At 37.8% G+C, this 20,304-nt stretch overlaps 2 protein-coding genes across 2 annotated transcripts in view; one reads left to right on the top strand and one right to left on the bottom strand.

Moving 5' to 3' along the window:
* Positions 1–16,238, bottom strand: part of GRM3 (glutamate metabotropic receptor 3) — a 242,985-nt gene extending 226,747 nt beyond the window's left edge. Inside the window, exon 1 of the mRNA XM_056118109.1 lies at positions 16,076–16,238. The gene's annotated coding sequence lies outside the window, so the exon portion shown is untranslated. The remainder of the gene's footprint in view (positions 1–16,075) is intronic.
* Positions 1–20,304, top strand: part of LOC130027669 (translation initiation factor IF-2-like) — a 125,105-nt gene that overhangs the window by 85,627 nt on the left and 19,174 nt on the right. The window contains exon 2 of the mRNA XM_056118517.1: positions 15,934–16,573. Coding sequence (XP_055974492.1) covers positions 15,934–16,573 — 640 coding nt within the window. The remainder of the gene's footprint in view (positions 1–15,933; positions 16,574–20,304) is intronic.

Here is a 20,304-nt window from a genome sequence, read left to right as displayed (position 1 = left end):
TACCTCATGGTGTTTCACTAATAAAAAAAAATAAAAGAATAAAAAAGAAAGAAACTATGTGCCTAAAAGAAATTTTAAAGATCAAGTCCCAACTTTAAAGATGAGGGAAGAGAGCTCTAATATGATTTCATTGATAATTACACTTATTTCACAATATTTAATGATATTTTACTATGTGCTCTTTGCTGTGATATGTCTTAGAGATATAGCTATAAAAATATGAAATCTTTTCTCAGTGCTCATATTTTATATGCAAGGCATGTACAATGATAATAAATCATGATGATGGAAATATATCATGGAAACTGGATAGTAAGAAGAGCTAACTGTAGGCAGTCAAAGTGGTATAGAGTTTTTTTTATTTTTTATCTTTTGGGTCACACCCAGTCATGAACAGGGGTTACTCCTGGCTCATGCACTCAGGACTTACTCCTGGTGGTGCTCAGGGGGGCCATATGGGATGCTGGGAATTGAACTCAGGTTGGCCGCGTGCAAGGCAAACACCTACCTGCTGTGCTATTGCTCCAGCCCTGGTCACGGTCCAGTCACGATCCTTCCCGTTGTTCATCGATTTGCTCGAGTGGGCCCAGTAACGTCCCCATCATGAGACTTGTTACTGTGTTTGGCATATCGAGTACGTCCCGGGTAGCTTTCCAGGCTCGCCGTGCCGGCGAGATACTCTCGGTAGCTTGCTGGGCTCTCCGAGAGGGGCGGAGGAATCGAACTCGAGTTGGCCATGTTGGCTGCGTGCAAGGCAAACACCCTACCGCTGTGCTATCGCTCCAGCTCCAGCCCTGGTATAGAGTTTTAATGAATCCTGAAGGTCCTAGTTGAGTAGTTCAGTTTTCTGGGAACTTTCCCAGCTTATAGGAAGAACTAGGGAAAAAAGGACAAATGTAGTGTGATTGGAGAAAGTGTGAATTGAAAGGCATGACACATAAAACTGGAGACATACAAAACACAATGGGTCAGGCAAATCATGTTTTGATTATCCTAAGATAAATAGAAATTTAAGAGATTTGGAGAGTTTTAAGCAGAAAGTAACATTGTTGGATTTGTATTTTATTAGGACAATTCTGGTACTAACCTGGTCAATGGATTTAGAATGCTTGAGGGTCAAGGAGTGTAGTAGGTTACTCTAACGGTTCAGAAAGAAACAATGTTCATTTAACCTATTGTGTGCATATGAAAGCTATCAAATCATTATCCCATATAAAATGCTACCTTTTATTTCTAAATATTGTTTTCAAACAGTTGTACACACATTATTACATTTTCTTTTGACACCTGTTCCTCAAAATAGAAAAACCCTAACCCACTTCTCTGAACAAGGAATTGGAGATAGCATTGACCCTCTTTTTCTTGTGGAATGAGGAAAATGAGTCACTGAATTGTTTTGTCTATTGTTTTTCACCCAAAAGCTAATTCCTACTCCTAGATACTATTCATCTTTGTGTCTGTTAGGTTCGTTCCAAGTTGTCTATTCCCATTGCCACTGTCCTACTTTAGACCATCATTGCCTCTCACCTGAACTATTATCATAATGAGCCAACTCATTTCCCTGATTCCCAAGCCTTCCCCCCATATTTATCTTTGCATTGTAGTTTAAGATTTCCTTCCTCAAATGATTCCATAGGTTTTCTTCTACTTTTTGGAGAAATGTTAGCTGTGATTCCATCTGCTGTTAGAGCTTCATCTTATACACTGACCTCTGAATGAATACGCTGCGCTTGGAATAAAACTGTTCACATACTCTTCTCCAAATATATCCTATACACTCTCTAAATCTAATCTAGTTTTATTCACTGTTGATATCTTCACTGTTTTCATACTTCACTACAGAAGTAACTTTCTAAAGTATGCTTTCCATAGTTATACTATGCAGAATATTAATGATTCACCTCCAGGGCCTTACAGGGCCTCTCAAATTGTCCTATTATTGTAGCTGCATTCACACATATTTCTTCTCTCTATTGTGAATTCTTATGAAGACAGTGTATTTTCTTTTAATTGTCCTCATTATTATATTGCCCAGTGCCTTAAAAGTAGCAGACATTTTATTAAAGATTTATTAAATTAAGTTATTATAATTTTTATTTATATATAATATATAAATATATATTTATATATTATATATAAATAAAATATATAAAATATATAATATATAAATAAAATATATATAAAATATATATTTATATATAAATATATAAATATATAAATTTCCAGTAATAAATGGATCTCATTTCCCTAACCCTGAATATGCAGAGTCGAGAAGGATATGGAAGGAGAGGCTGATAAAACACCAAGGCAGACATAGGCTGCCAAAACGCAGAAAAACAAAAATGATTGTCTGTACTTTTAATGCTCGTACGCTGGCATCTACTGCATCCATTGAAGACCTTATGGTACAAGCGCAAAAGATCAAGTACGATATCATTGGTCTGACCGAAATGAGAAGACATCAATCCCATCATGCTGTTTTCGACACTGGAGAAGAACTGTTCCTTGGAACATGTGATAAAAGAGGTGTTGGTGGTGTTGGTATCCTTGTCAACACAAACTTTTCATGAGCATTGATTCATTCGAATGCCTAACAACCCGAATCGGACGATTACACTTGAATAAATGTGGCTCACTACCGGCAGAATCTATCTTTGTTGTCTATGCACCAACATCCAGTTATGGTGAAAGAGAAACTGAGAAATTCTACATGGAGCTGGAGAAGTTCTATAAAGAAGATCACACCTTCTACAAGATCATTGTCGGTGATTTTAATGCCAAGATAGGACCAAGAAGATCAGTCGATGAACTCCACATCGGAACCCATGGCCTGGAATGGAACGAACAGGGTGACAGACTGTCTGAGTTCATCATGTCAACCAAAACCTTCCATGGTAACTCACAATTCCAAAAGGCTGAATCTAAACGTTGGACATGGGAGTCTCCCGATGGACGGTTCCACAATGAAATAGACCACATCATATTCAATCGGCGGTTTTGCCTAACCGATGTTGCTGTTGTCCCAAAATTCCAAATGGGATCAGACCACCGTCTTCTTCGTGCAAAATTCTACCTCACAGAACGAGGAGAAAAGAATGCAAGGTTTAAGAAGAGGACTCCCAGAACAACCACCAACTGGGAGCTCTTTGGCTCTATTGCGGCAACATGGGAAGATGCCGTCATTGACAACATTGATGAGGAATACGATCGAATGATTCAGCACCTCCATGATTGTGCAAGGAATACCAAGAGAGAGATAACCACAAAAAAAGTCTTTCTTCGAACACTCTTGAACTTATTCGCCAATGTGGCTTGGCACATGCCTCAGGCAACCACAAGCGAACATCCGAACTGGCAAAACAGTGCAGAGAAGCCATCAAGGATGACCTCAAAAACCGGAGAGCAGCAGTACTGGTAGATGCAGCAGAAGCTGGGAAAAACATTCGTAATGCCCGCCTGTCCTTCATCAACTACAAAACCAAGATGACTGCCCTCCGACATCATGATGGATCTATCACATCTTCCAGAAGGACAATGGAGAAGATTATTCATGACTTCTACTCAGATCTCTTTAATAGCCACATCCACTTGCCCACATACCACATACCACATGATGGATATGTCATTCCCAATGTTCTCCCTTTCGAAATCCAACATGCCATCTCGTTGGTAAAGAAACAAAGAGCACCTGGCCCAGACAAGATCATACCTGAACACCTGAAGAACTTACCATCAGTACTCATCAATACATTGGCTCGACTCTTCACACGCTACCTGTCTGAATGCAAGGTTTCATCCCAATGGAAAACCAGCAGGACTATACTACTATACAAGAAAGGAAACATCCACGACATTGGCAACTATCGCCCAATCTGCCTATTGTCTGTCATCTACAAACTATTCACTCGAGTCATCCTGAATAGGATTAGCAGAACACTAGATGAAGGACAACCAGATGAACAAGCTGGATTCCGAAAAGGATTCAGTACCATCGACCATATCCACACAATAACCAAGCTCATTGAGGTATCTCGGGAGTTCAAGATGCTGCTCTGTCTAACGTTCATTGATTTAAAGGAGGCCTTTGATTCTGTTGAGACGGAAGCGGTCATGGAAGCCCTAGCCAATCAGGGCGTACAAACTCAATACATCAGGATCCTTCGTGAGCTCTATTGCGGATTCACTACCAAAATCTCACCATTCTACAAAGAAGTAATCATCCATATCAAGAGAGGGGTTCGGCAGGGTGATACCATTTCACCAAATCTCTTCAGTGCCACCCTCGAGAACATCATGCGACGACTGGAATGGGAAAACATGGGAGTGAAGATAGATGGTCGGCAACTACACCACCTCCGCTTTGCTGATGACATCGTTCTAATAACACCAAACATCAGCCAAGCGCACAAATGCTGAACGACTTTGACCGTGAATGTGGAAAGGTCGGACTACAGCTGAATCTTACGAAGACAATGTTTATGAGAAACAGCCTTGTTCCTGACGCTCCATTCACTCTCAACGGAACCACTATCTCCGAATGTAACAGTTATATATACCTAGGTCGAGAAATCAACATGATGAATGACCTGGCACCTGAGTTGCGCAGGAGGAAGAGAGCAGCTTGGAATGCCTTCAAGAGCATTGAAGAAATAACTAAAAGGACAAAGAACCTCCAGCTACGAGCACATCTCTTTGATTCCACTATTCTTCCTGCATTAACATATGCCTCAGAGACCTGGACCCTACGAAAACAGGATGAGAACGCTATTCGTGTCTCTCAAAGAGGAATCGAAAGAACTATGCTTGGAATATCACGATTCACTCAAATGAGAGATAGAATCCGGAGTTCTGATCTTCGTCAATGCTCAAGAATCAGGGACGCTGTCTCATTTGCCAAGACATCAAAAATCAGATGGGCTGGACATGTAATGAGGTTTACAGACAACCGCTGGACTAGAGCCATTACTGATTGGATTCCACGGGATATCAAAAGATCACGTGGACGCCCACCTATAAGATGGTCAGACTTCTTCGTCAAGACCCTAAATGATCGGTTTGAGGCTCTGCATGTTCCTAGAACGAACAGATACCGTTGGGCTACGCTAGCACGCAACCGGGATGAATGGAGACGTTACTGGCACCCGCTCGAATAAATCGATGAATAACGGGGATTAACTGATTAAGTGATTAAGTGATTATAATTTTCACACCAAATTAAAAAATATTATATACAGTGAATCTGAAATCCAAAGTTCATTTAGGAACATAGTATTAAATTATGAGCTAAAAATAATATGATAATATGATTTTGTTTTGTGTTTGTTTCTTTTTTTCTGCCACACCTGGCTGTGCTCAAGGCTTATTCTTGCTCTGTGCTTAGAGAACACTCCTGACAAGGCTCAGGAGACCATATTTGATGTCTGGGACCTAATCCAGGTCAGCTATGTGCAGGGCAGTTGCCTTAACCACTTTTCTATCTCTGGGACCCCCAAATTTTTTTAAGTGATGTGTTTACATTTCATAGTTTTAAATTTAGTGAATAGCAGGTAGGACCTTTGCCTTGTATGCAGTCGACTTGGGTCTGATCACTGGCATTCCAGATGGTCCCCCGAGCCAGCCAGAAATGATTCCTCAGTGCGGAACCAGGAATGACTCCTGAGCATTGCTGAGTATGAGCCAAAAAACAAACCAATAAAAGTCAAGTGCCAATATTCATTTAGTTGTGATAGTGCAAACCCCCTTTATATCATATCATTTGAAATTGGTCTTAAAACAAAGGTTTGTAGACAGGAATATTTCTTCATAGAGCATTTTTCTCCAGAGTATGTTCCTTAAGATCTTTTGGTCATCATGCCTGACTCTTTTATTCTTTTCCTTTCTTTTCTTTTTTTTTTTTTAAGCTGAGTCAACCTTGCGCAGGGCCGGAGCGATAGCACAGCGGTAGGGCATTTGCCTTGCACGCAACCAACATGGCCCACCCGAGTTCGATTCCTCCACCCCTCTCGGAGAGCCCGGCAAGCTACCGAGAGTATCTCGCCCGCACGGCAGAGCCTGGCAAACTCCCAGTGATGTATTCGATATGCCAGACACAGTAACAACAAAGTCTCCAATGGAGACGTTACTGGGCCCGCTTGAGCAAATCGATGATCAACGGGAGGGCCTTTACTTTACTTTACTTTACTTTACTTTACTTTAAGCTGAGCGGAAATCAAAGTCTTTCTAAATTGTTTTTAGTTACCGCTATTATATCACTGCAACAATCTCTGGACATGCAGTAGATGCTCATGATTTATCTGGATTTATGATATGATTTATAATATAGTAAATGAAGAAGGAGAGAGGGTAAGAGGTAACTCTTAAGGAATAATCAAAGACAGACTATGGTATCCTGGTCTGGAATTTTGTAAGTAGTAGGAGAGAATAAAAGACATCATACAGGTAAATTAGGAAAGAGGAATCAATAGAGACCAAAACAACTGGGAAATGGCATAGACAATTCCAGGATTTAAACTACTTCCTGAAGAAATGGTAGTGTTCCTCCTAGAATCTGGAAATTAGCAGGTGATGATTTGGAAGGAGTCATGAGTTTTTAGCTTTAGTTTCATAAAAGTTGTTGTTTCAACTGTCTTTATTAGCTCTAAGAACTATCACCAACACAGTCAGAGACAAAGTGTAACTTTCAGCAATTTAATATGTATGTGCCTAAGACAGCTTGAGTTTTAAAAATTAAAATGTTTTTCAAATTTTGGGAGAAATGGGCAGGAGGTCTCTGTTTTATTGCTCTTCTTTTATGAGTCTGGTTATTAAGTATAGAATGCAGTGAACAAAGAGATTGCATAGACCCCCTAGGAGGTAAAGTTGGTGGCCCAGCCTGAGCCTTCCCCACCCCCTGCTGCCTGTCTGTCATTCTGTCTTTAGCTTTTTTCCCATGTAGCTCTGAACTCTGCTAGGAAGCTATCCTTGACAATATTCGTGAAGATTGCCAGTTTTAGCTAAGCAACCATTCACTTGAATGAAGTAGAAGCATACTAGTTGCCAAATGAGAGTTCCCCCCTCCTGCTATGCAGATTCTGAGGGCAGAGGAAAGAACAGAGACAAAACAATGTTTTCCCACATCCCCTCATTCATGCACAAGGATACAGCTATCAGTACTATTTGAGTATTAAGTGTGCAGTTATACAAACTAGACGATTTTCTATTTTCATAATAAAGGTTTTGCGTGATTGGGGAGATAGGATAGAGGTTAAGGTGTATAATGTTTTCGGGGAATTGGAGAGATAGGACATGGTAAAGCATTTGTTTTGCATGAGGCAGACCTTGAATGTGTTCAGTTCCAGCACCTTATGATCCTTCCAACATGGTTTGGCTGGTAATTGCCCCTGAACACAGAATCAGGATTAGTCCCCAAGCACCATCAGACCAGTTCTAATAAACAAATGAGAAGGAATATTTTCATGGTGGTACATTTCATATATCAGTAACTTCCCTTTCTAATATCTCAACATTTCAATAATAAAGTGTAAGAAAAAAGATACAAAATGGGAGTTTCCTAATAAGAATCTTGAAAAGATATATGTTAAACATGTTGTTATTCTTTGTTGGAGCTTTCTGGAAGTGATAGAAGAAATAGATTATTTGCAGCAAAATTAATCTAGTGTAAATAAAATCTATCATAAAACCCGGATATTTTACTTTATTAGTTGTTCTAATAAATTAGTTCTCAGACTGGAAAAATTGGTTCAGACAACTGACCTATCAAACCGGTTTGAATCTACTCCTGGGGATAATTTTGTACAAATGATTTAAGATTCAATGACAATGAGTGTTCATCGGTCTATGTCAAATTGTTATTGGCTAAATGTGTGCTTTGTGCCTATCCCCACTTCAATTCATATGTAGAAGCTTTAACCCCATTTTGATTGCATCTGGAAATGGGGCCTTTGAGAAGTAATTAGGTTTAGATTAGGTCATGAAGTAAATCCTATATCCCTAATCTAGGGCATCTCATTATAGCAACCTCAGCTGAATAAAAGAGTAATGCTTTTCAAATACGGATGCACATAAAAATAATTTGGAAACTGACTCAATGCGTGTATTACTCAACTCAAAAAAAAATCTGATGTTCTTCTGCCCCAGTAAATTAAGAAAAGATTTACTGAATGAAATAAAGCCTATGTTATTTAAAACATAAATTGGGAGACAATATAGCTTAATAGTAAACAGCCTAGTCTTATGTAAATCTCAAAGTGATTGCAATGCAGTTCTTCTGAGTAGCAATTTGGCACAATTTACAGCAGAGCTAAGCAGATGAATGTTGCTTGTGCAACAGGTGGATACTGAGGAAAAAAGGGAGCTGGCAGTTGCTTTGACTTTGTTCTTCAATGCCATTTCTCTTCCTTCCTTCATACAGCAATCCTTTCTCACCTGATAGGCTTACAGAAAATTATCTATATTTTCTACCTATGTCACAAAATATAAGTTAAACTTTAAGGACTTTAAAAGGAAAATAAGCAGGAAGGTGAGCATTTAAAAAAATAAAATCTTTTTCTTCCCAGAGTTTCATTCATTCAATAACGACTCTTTCCTCTTAAATTACTGCTTTCAGCCAATTTACTGCATCTAGGAGGTAGAACTTAAGCAAAATTTTAAAATTGACAAAAAAATTGCTCACTCTGCCACTCCATTACAAGGACAGCTTTCCTGAAAATTAATAAATAAACCTTTAAATCTGGGAATATAGCTTTCCCTGAAAATATTATGAACCATTAAATCCAGCATATTGGAGCTCTAATATTTAAAACATATATAGAAACATATGGTCATCTTTATTTTTAATAAATAAGTATAAAATTCAGAGAATTTAGTAACCAATGAAGGTATTGGTAGAGATGATTTTTGCTTGTTTATTTTGGCAGAGGGAAAAGTGAGGAAGTTGAACTTTTAGAATTCTTCTATTTTCCCCAAGGGTTTATAGGCCTTGAGTAAAGTCTGTGGATGGGATGTTTTGGGAATCAAAACCCTTGTCTTGGCTCTTTATTCTGAATTGAGGTATGATCTAGTCACCACTATACTTTGGGCTTGACATAGATCACTGGGATTAATGCATCAGCATGTAGAGGGTCTTTTCTATTTTAGAGAAGTAAGATGCTTCAAATCAGGAAAAGTTAATTAAGTTCTCTAGATCTCATCTTCTCCTCAAGGCAGATACATTTTCCAACTGTTTCTGACCTTGCAGTGCCATCTCTCAAATTGGCACGCGTCTTGACATATTTTTGTGAAAACGGATTCCATTGTTGTATTCACCAACACATGGTGCCTTGGAACTGTTACTCAAAATACAAAATATTACTAATAATCTATCTGTTATGTATTATTAATAATCAAAAAACAACTTCTACCAGATGGAGGGACAGATCTGTGATATCCATTCATTTTTTATGTCCATAAAGTACTCTAGCACAAATCACAAATCAGAGAAAGATTTTCAGTAACGACTCATATTTCAGTTTTCTGGCTGTCTGCAGTGAGGTATAAATTTATGCAATCAAGACAGCAGGTTTCCTGCCCCAGGAAATTTAGGAAAAGCACCCAGGTCAGAAAATCATAAGCAGTGTCTTTTCCCGTAACAAGCCAACTGACTGAACCTTTGAAATCACCATCAGATGATTACTTCGTGTTCTCTGTGTGTTTAAATCTTGAAACCCCTCAACCACTCCCTTTTTATGTTGTTGAATATGTGATGAGTAAATGCCCATATATGTAATATGCAGAGATTTTTCTTATGAATGACTCCTTCAGCCTGGTAAAGACATTTCACAGTTTTATAAATCTACAAAACACTTTATTTACCAGCTCAGTTTCCTGGTGGGAAGTAGTAAGTTTGTAAAGGAGAGAAACATCAGCATTTTAGGATTAACAAGCAGAATACTAGGACTTCCATGCTGGCTATTTGTACAATTCTATCCTTGCCACTGCATTTAGGTTTATGTTTTGCAATTTTCATATAAAGTAGGTCTCATAAGTATATATTTTCACACTTGGCTTTTATTTCCCAGCTTATTAATAAACCTATAATTTTCACAGACTTTTCTGACGCTCAATTTCCCCGTAAATTGTAGTTTATTGTAAATAAGTGCTTACTATTTTTTTCAATTTCATTCATTATCCCTTTGTAGTGATTCTTGGTAGAGAAAGACAGCTTATAGAGCTCTATTCTGGGCTTCTCATCATTAGTCTCCCTAATATTTCCTTCTATTTAGAGAAAATATTTGTTGAATTAAATGAAGTCTAGAATAAAACCAAAACTGGGGAGACAATATAGTTTATCAGCATACAGAACAGGAAGAGGGGATATGAAAGTAAATTTTGAATTCCAGTTCTTGTCATATTAACTGTCTGAATTGGGAAAACTACTTTATCTCTCTGAGCATCCATTTCTTCTTTAAAAAAAATTAAGATTAGTGTATCTAACTCACAGGATTTTTGTAGGTAAAAAATTATTTTATAGCACATAGCAATTGATTAATAATAATCTACTTCTATAATATGCTATTACTTATATTACCTCACAATTTGAGCATAGTGTCTCCATTGTGTCAAAATATCCATCTTTGGAAATTTAAATTTAAATGTAAATGTCAGTTAAGTGAAAGTCACACATTTTTCAGTTAGTTGGTATTTCTTTAACCACTCTCTAGAAATTTTCTTCTTTTACATATTTGTGAACAGTTTTATTATTCTACTACTTATCATGAATATTGTCTTGATGGGCTGGAGCGATAGCACAGCAATAGGACATTTGCCTTGCAAGCGGCCAACATGGCCGACCCGAGTTTGATTCCTCTGCCCCTCTCGGAGAGCCCGGCAAGCAACTAAGAGTATCTCGCCAGCATGGCAAAGCCTGGCAAGCAACCCGTGATGTATTCGATATGCCAAACATAGTAACAACAAGTCTCACGATGGAGACGTTACTGGGCCTCCTCGAGTAAATCGATGAACAACGGGAGGACAGTGACAGTGATTGTCTTGATTATAATAGGTCCTTACTATATATTATTAATGTGTTGCTTCCCTATTATCTACGTTTTTACATCTGAAGATTATCTCTTGTTTATAGTTATTTTTTAAATGTTATATTCTTAATACATCTATGCGTCTACATAGGTTGTAGTGTTTTAATAGTATGTGTTTAGTTCTATGGTTTTAAAAATTCTCTTTGGAGAGTACATATACCTTCCAACTTATTTGGGAAGTGGGGTGTGTTTGTGTGTGTGTGTGTGTATAAAGTGTGCACAGGAAATGACATTAACATAAAGTCAGAGAAGGACTTAAAATGAGAGATACCTTGGAGTTTCTATTTTGATATTTTTTCTATCTATGGTTATATTTTCAAACATGTTTCATCTTATGCTAGCACAAATTTTCTCAATGTTTCCTAAGTTTGTTTTTTGGTCTTTTTCTCAAAATATATTGTATAATATTTATTTCCAGAAAAATATTGCTCCTTTGGTGAGAAAATACTATATTTTGTATGAATACAAACTTCTTAGAATGTCTCTGTCTTAGGTAAAAGTCACAAGAAAATTAATGGCCTATTTTTCCTTTATCAAGAAAATTGATTTTCTCTTTATTTTAAAGAAAAATCATTGAGGGTAGTCACCACCGTATGATGAATGGCACTATAAAACACTTTGGGGATTTTAGAAGGATAATATTGGTTAAAAATTTTTCATTCCATGAAGAATAATTTTGGTTGCTTAAAAATAGTTTGAGGATGGCACTTTTTATTGTTTCCTTAACTTCATTCATGCTAATGTTTTTACATACTAGCAAAGAATATCAAAATCAATTCTGTTTCTAAAGGCTGATGCACCTTACGTTTAGTCAGGTATTTCCTGAGTTTTCCATGTAACCTAGCAAATTATTTCCTCACATAAGTCATTCATTCTTCCACTGTCTAGCAACATTTTCATTTGAAAGCTTGGCACTTGAGAAACAACTGAGTGGGATGATGGGTCTACCAAGATGTTTGCTTAAGAACTTTAAAGAAATCTACACATGGAAGTCTTGGAACCAAATTTTACATGAACAAAGTGAAAACTAGTTCTTCTCATGATTATTTCAAGCCTCACTATTTTTAAAGAAAACTTAACATATGGTATCTTCAAATAAATCTCAATATACCCCATAGTGACACGTGCATGATTTCAGCTTACTTTTCATGACATATCACAGTGATAAAGTTATGCTGGATTCTATCAGTTTTTTTTTTCAGATTTTTTCAGTGTGAGGAGGTTACTAAGTTCTATGAGAATTGTTGTATGGCATTAACTAAGTATCTAATATATTCCTCATACTCTATTGTGGTAATCGCTTTCATTTCTATAGTGAAGTTTACATGACAGCCGCTTCTGGGGTTTAGTGGAGCATCAGACCAGCATGTCTCAGAATTCCCTGGTAGTGTGGGTGTTGACAAGGTTCTGTTGACATCAAATTTGCAATAAAAATGTCTCACAAATGTGCACCACAGAGAATATTACTTGGAAGGAATCATCTCAGGTTTTTACATAGGTCATTAGTACCAGAGAAGCAAAATTTCCTCATATATACATGAGTAAAAGAATTAATTATGAGGTTATAACCATACAACACTTACAAATAATATTAAATTTGTTTTTCTTAAATATTTAGCAATGGTGTCAAGATATAAAAGAGTTATCTTTGAAAAGTTTCCTGTAAATATATGAAGATTTTGTATTTTGCAATGTTTGTACACATATTGCATGAATATTATATATTAGCAAAGACAATGAGTTTGCTCAGAATGGTAAATGACAAAATAAAATAGAAAATGGGAAAATTAGACCAAATATCACCACCAAGTTCTTAATAAAGATAACTATTTGATAATGAAGAACCAAAGGTATTGGAAGAAATTATCTCTTGTTCCTTTTAATATTGGTCTTGACTAAGGCATTCCAAAATATAATTTACTATGGGATCAAGCATATATTAGAAATGAAGGGAGGTTGATGGCCAGATAATGTACTACCTTCCCCTGATTACTAATCTGATTGGACTCATGATCTGAATCTTAGTGGGTAATCTTCTATCCCTTTATACTACTACTTGGAAGCAATTTCAACAAGTTAATCTACTACATAATTAGATAATCTCTAACAACTACCAGAAGGAATGGAAATAAATAATAAACTCAGAGTAAAAGAGCAAAGCAAGATAAATAAGAATAAACACTATACCAATTTTGGAGGAGTAGCCAACCCATAGAGTCAACAATTCTCACACTAGAATTATGGCCAAATTTCAATCCTTATGAAGTGTACCCTCTTATTATTTTTAGTGAAATTAGTTATTAATTTTTATTTTGTTTGTGTAATGGTATGTTGTAATGGTATGGTACAACATCCAATGGTATGTTGTGATGCTGTGAAGTATGACAGTAAAATGAAACATTTTATCCTCAAATCATTGGAATATATTTTGACAAGAGATACTTAGGACTCTGGAAATAAATCATGTGCTGCTTATTAAATGAATGGACAAGAAAGAGAACATGATTTGATTTGGGGTGTGAAGGGGGGTATGATATAAATAAAAAAGAAAGGTACCCAATGAAGTTTCAAGAATATTATTGATGGCAATCTTTTAAATTGAGACCATTCTCAGTCTTGAGAAGTTCTGATTGATCATCAGAAGTAGTGAAGTAGGACAGGTGACCTTTGAGTAATAACCATCCATTCAATAAAATTATTTAAATTTCATTAAAAATGAGGATCAATTTTATGGTTTCATTGCATGTGTTCAACTTACCAGTTTTAATCACAGAGATAGAGATCAGAAATGGACACATCACATTTGATGTTTCGTAATTGTGGGATAATCTAACTTCTAATCATAATTTTATGCATACACCACAACTTAAAAAAAGACCATCACACACAAATGATTGAGTCACAGAATATGCTTTCATTATTTATAACACGCTCACATAGTTCTCCATATATCTATCAGCTCATTGACTCCATATTCTAGAAGTGTGAAAAATGCCACTCGTTAAATGGAGAGGCTGCTCTCTCCTCCAATTGCCCCTCCAATCTAGCCTATTTTTCATGTTAAGACAGTTTTCTATGATTTGAGTTTGGCATTTTATTGAAAGACTTTAGCACATAGAATAAGAGATTTTATATTGCCGAGGGTGATAGTGGGTCTTTAACAGTAATTTAAAAAATCTTGCCACATATTCCTTTTTTAGTCAATTGAACATATCTGGGTTTTTATTGCTTTATTTATGAAAAATATATGTTCAAGACTTCATCTACTTAGCCTCTATCCTGAGCACCTGGTTTCTCTGGAAATAAATCAAGGCAGCCCTAAGCCATGTCTATTCAAAATATTATGCATTTGAGTAATCAGTGCCTGAAAGGATGGGCAGCTAAAACTTAAAGGTTAAAAAGATTTTATAAATATAAGACATTGTCATTATTAAAGGAAAAATATGACATATCACTTCATGAAGGTCTGTTTTTTGTGGCTTTCAAAATTTATTCCAATTTTGTTTTGTTGTTTTGAGGGGAAAAATGTACAAAGGACTAAAGCATTATTAACTAGTAACTAGGGTTTATCAAAAAATCTTTGGTGGGAATTATTTTATCCACAAGAGTTTAGTGTAACAGCAATGTCTATATTAAAAATAATAAGATAAGCAAGTAGAGTTCAGGTTGCAGCTTTAGCATATGTGCTGCCTAAACCAAAGCACATTTACATTTAAGCAAATGAATGAGGATTCTCCTCAAATTCACATTTCTTATTTCCCATAAAACACAGCTTAGTTGTAGTGGACAAATCTAAGAGCAAATAACATAGATACATTTAAGCAGAGTAAGTCAAAGTAATGAATTAGTGCTGAGGTCCTTCACTCACACTGACCTCAACTCTTGGTTGTCTCAACTTTGAATATACCAATATCTAACTATCTTTCCACATGTACATGTCAAACAGAATTGTTCAGATAACAGAATTATTTTATTATTAGCAAATTAGCTACGCACTGGTCTATAAATCATTATAAGTGTGCAGTTTTATTATTTGTTATTAAAATTTGTAATGCTTTAAATACTTCTTACAAAGCAGGAATAGTCCCTGCCTCCACCCTCCTCGATGCCTGCCGACCCTGTCCCCGACCCCCCCCCATATATATATATATATATATATATATATATATATATATCTGCTTGTTGACCCAGGAAACTGGAGGATAATCAAATGCAATCCTTAGGAAACAAGACAATTGGAGATACTAACTAGTCTTTTTCTGAAACTCCCGCCCTCTCTCAGAGTTATCTCACTGTCAGATAAGAAATGGAACAGGATCGATGAAGAGATATGCTTTCTGTCTGGCTTTTCGATTTTTCACTCAAGCCAAAAGGAGCAAAGGCCATCGAGTTAGGGCTCCTCTCCAAGTGTGCTCTCAGGAGAGCCAACCTCGGGCTATCAAGCTCATTCTGGCTGTACCTCGATGGTCCCGCCGACCATTGACCACCTTGCACAACACACACACACACACACACACACACACACACACACACTCACACACACACACACACACCTGAAACCTTCCGGTGGCAGCCAGTTATTGCAGGATACCCAATGCACAAAGCCTAAGGATCACCTAATGGAAACTAATCCTGAGCCCAGAGAGGTGGTTGGCTGGCACGACCGGTCCCTCTTGAGGGTCTGGGAGCAGTGGTTGGTCCCTCCACCTCTTGCATCCCGGTCGCGTCTCGGTGCTCTGAAATCTCCCTCGCTCTCTCCCAGGGACACACACACACACACACACACACACACACACACACACACACACACACACACACGCCCACGTACACCAGTGCGCCCACATCGCTGTTGCCCCCCAAGCTTCCCACCCCTGGCGCAACTGTAGGGACCGGTCCTTCTGCTGCCTCAACTTTCCCTGCCGCGCCTGCCCCACGCGGTCCCCGAGCCTCCACGCCCTCGCTGGCCTCCCTCCAGAGGTGCACGTCTTCCGCGGGCCCCTTACCTCGCACTGACAACTCCTGGCAGGGACTGGAGCTGACCGCGGTGGCAGCATCTGCGGTGGAGCCTGCGCCCGGCTTCTGGCTCATGGTTGATCCTCCTCATCCGACACAAAGAGGTAGCTCGCTGGCTTTGTCCTTTCCAAATCCCAGTGAAAACTTATTTTTTTGCCCCGAAAAGGCCAACTTGTGCGCGCCGCTTCCTGTCACAGTGCCCCCTGCCCCCGCCCCCTCTGGGCTGCGTGCTGGACCACTGCCCGGTGGCAGAGCATCCAGGCCTCCGAGTCAGTGGGGAGTGGGGAAAGGGAGGGTGGGAGGGGAGAAAGGGAGGAGGTGGGGAAAAGGGGAGACCCGGGGGTCTGCGGAGAGGAGGGGAGCAGCTCCCAGTCTACTCCCTCTCCTCCTTTTCTTTACAGGCAAACCCACTTCCCAGGCTCAGAAGCAACTTTCCTTCCTTCACCTTGTCCAGGCTGAAACAGTCGCATCTAATTGGGACTCCCTAGGTAGAGACACAGACCTTCTGGCTTTCTCTTCTCTTTCCCTCCTTTCCTCCCTCTCTCCAGCTTTCCCCCTCCCTCACCCTCCCTCCCCTTACAGGGGTGTATCTGCAGAGTCTTCAGTGAGCCAGGGTACCTAGTCGAGAAAGGATTGTTAACACGGACAGCCAGCGCGGCTGTGCCGGCGGCGGCTCCTTTGCCTCGCTCAATCTGAAATCCTTAGGCAATGCGTGCAAAGGTTGGTGAGTTTCAGCAAGGACTGGGGCGGAAGGAGGTCGTTGGCTCTAACTTTGAAGCTCTGCTAGAGCTCTTAACCTCAGGGAGAGCGGGGACTAGGAGTCAGTCCAGATTCAACTCTCCTGCGGTCCGGGAGCTAGAGACTGGCCGTATGCTGATGGAGAAAGGGAGAGAGGAGCAGAGAGGAAACGAGTCTGTCTGGGAGGCCGGTGTGCAGCTTTGCCCCGCACACCGCTCAACTGCACATTGGGAGCCCCTGGAGAGGACTTGTGCAGAACAATCCCTGGGTCAGGAGGGAGGGAGACGCTTCTGTTTCCTAGCAACCCTCATCAATCTTCAGGGGATAGCTACCTCTGAAGGAATTCCATTGGACAGCCCCTGGAGGGAAGCCACGCCCCTTCAAGAATGCTGGGCTGCTGCTTTTTTCGCATTCTTCCAAATTTCTTGGGTGGAATAAGATTAGAAAGGAGTGCTGAATTATCTTTCTTTTCATCCTCCTATGCTGCCACACCCCCCTCGTGCAGCAACTCTCCCCAGCCCCCACTTTAGACTTCGCTAATCCTACTTTGGTTAACAGATACTGTTCTCTATAGAGCCACTTCTTTCTTCTTAAATTAAATAAATAAATGAGAACCTTAAATCGGTGACGTAGGCACAAAAGAGAAAAAGGCACACGGAAATAGCTTCAATAGGCTCCGAGCTGCAGTGAAATCCTAAAGGTAAAATTTCAGGCATCTTTCTATGTTTAGAAACACGTCGTGTTTTAATTTCAAAATTGAAACTTCACTGTCATTAATTTTTCAATCCTGATATACTACTCTGTATTCACCAAAGACTGAATTATTTGAAAACAGAGACAATTAAGCTTAAGATGCTTTAATGCTATATTTATTCTTTAAAATTTAATGTTAGGTTGTTTAACAGCCGCCTTCAATTGTAAGCTAGCCAGAACATTTAAACTACAGAAATAATTATGCACTGCTTCATTGGAGATATTAAGAAGACATGAGGATCTATATGTTCTATTATGAACACAATAAAGTCCACAAAATTTGAATACATTAAAATTATGTTATTAAATACTTTGAGAATGCCAAAAGTTTTCTTTTAATGCCAGCCTTTCTGGAATACAATAACATTCAGCAAAATCACTCTTCCTTTGTATTTCACTCCCATTATCTAACAAGTGCTGTTCCCTGCAAATACATTAGACTTTCATAAGAGAAATTTTACAATGTACAATAGACAACTGTGCACGAACTAGTAATGACAAAGAAGAAGATACAAATCTATACAATGCATTAACTTTAGATACTCAGGAAACTCTGTTAGCAGCTTTTGGTATTTGGGGGGGGGGGATTGTGCAGGAGGTTTTTTCTTTTTTAATCATATTATGTCTTTATCAGAATCAATTGAGACTGGGAATAGTAGAAGAGATGTGATATTTTTTCACATCAGGAAGAAAAGTAGCTGTGTTTGCATAAAAGAAATCAGCAATCTACTGACTGAGCAGCTTTGCCATAGTCTGTATCTTAGTTTTTTAACACACTAAAGATGTCCATGTGTGAGGCCTAATTTTAGAAGAAAATGATATAACAGGTATCAGATCTGAATTTATGGGACATTTTCTCCTCTTCCCTTGTCACATATAGCAATGATGTAGGTAAGGGTTGTTTAAGCTGGGGAAGCATATTACCTGAATTTGAATCCTAAATCGACATCACTTTCAAGTTGTGTAGCCCTGGGCAAATTTATTAATCTTACTATATCTCATTTTTGTCAACTGTAAGTTAAAGAATATGAAATACTTGCTTTCCCTTCTTAGTTATGCTATGGATTGTAAATACCATATATGGATCATGCCTTGGTAACTATTATTCTGTAGTTTATAGTTACCAAATGATGTTTTGTTACCTATACATATTATTTAACTGATGGTAATTAGACATACCTTTTCCTTTTTAGTTTAATTTATATCAATCAGTAGGAACATAACTTTGACTTTTAATGATTATTTGTTGATGTGTGTATATGGTTTTTTATATTTGCATGCACTCATTCATGTCTTAAAGTCCATCTTATTAGCCTTAAGAGAGAGGTCTATGTAACAACTTCTGCTAATGGCATACTAATAGGAAATGACATCTTTTCTTTTTGCCCCACCCTATGTCCATATATTTTAAGGACTTAATTTCTAAATAATTCTAGAAATTCCATTTCTTAACGAGCTTTTTTAATTTTTTCTGGTAGAGCTTTGTTATTTTTGTCCTTATTTCCAAATAAAAGATGTGTTTGACTATCTAGATTATGTTTTAGTTCACGTTTTACTAATTTAATTTTACTAACCCCTTTTATTATAATAAATAATACTGATATTTCTTTCTTGCTTTAGTTACTGTCAATATCTTGTCTTTTTGTATTTGACATCTTAAATATGGGCCATAAATTCTATAGCCCATGTTCTATTTTATTTTATTTAATAAAGTATATTCTCTTTTATTCAGAAATAACATTGAGAATTATAGTGCATCATTTTAATTTTTATACTCACATTTTTCCCCCTCGTGATGCCCAATTCAGATTCATTACCATTCCCTCTGGAACAAATGTTGAATGGATAAATCCAGAAGTTGGTTTCATTGCTGATTTCTAAGACTGGCCAGTAGTGACAATTATTTTGGACTCATATAGAGTGATCAGGCATCCAATTTGAATGAAACTATTCTAGTTCACACTTACTGTATGGGTATATTAACAATGTTCTCTTTATTTCTACCTTATGTCAAGTTTGGGCATTAAATTTATATGGTTATCTGAATATTCTAATAGCCTAGCCAGTATCTCTGTGCAAAACTACATTGACCATTTGAAAATTAAATTCCTCAGTGTAACTCCCTTTCCATGACAGAATTTGTCAATTTTTTATGTTTAATATAAATTATTTCAACTGTATAATATTAAACATATTTAATTTACTTAGAATTCTTATTTCTCTTTCAAAATGTCTCCCCTTAGATCATCAAACTGTTAAAGTTTGATTTTAATCAATAATTCAAAATAAAATATTCTAGTTTTAATTTTGATGGAAGCTTTAAGGCAAAAGGGGTTAGTGACACCATTTTGCAATGTGAAAATTATCAAAAAATTGTGCTGCATTTAGCTGAGGTTTCTTTAAACAACATGGATTCAAAAAAGTGAGAGTTAAGAAAATGGGTAAAGCAGAAAATTATATTTTCAAGAATTTTTAATGTGCTTCAAATTTACAGGATCGGGTGAGATATAGGTGTACATTCCTTTACCTCTACCATAGTGAGGGACACTGCTGCTTTGCTTCAGGAGAACTGTTACTCTGTTCCTCTGAAATTAGGTTGATGAAGTCGATTGCCTTCTAATTCACAGAAGAAAAATAAGATACAAAGAAATCTCTGCAGAGAGTTCTCTCTTTCTTTACTGAAAGAAAAGAAGGCTGACCTTAGTGAAAATTACACCTATGACAGATA

Source organism: Sorex fumeus, unplaced genomic scaffold, assembly GCF_029834395.1.
Source record: "Sorex fumeus unplaced genomic scaffold, SorFum_2.1 ptg000037l, whole genome shotgun sequence".
NCBI classification, from domain to species: Eukaryota; Metazoa; Chordata; class Mammalia; order Eulipotyphla; family Soricidae; genus Sorex; species Sorex fumeus.
The sequence above is the reverse complement of the archived record's forward strand: the minus strand, read 5'-3'. Positions and strand labels throughout refer to the sequence as shown.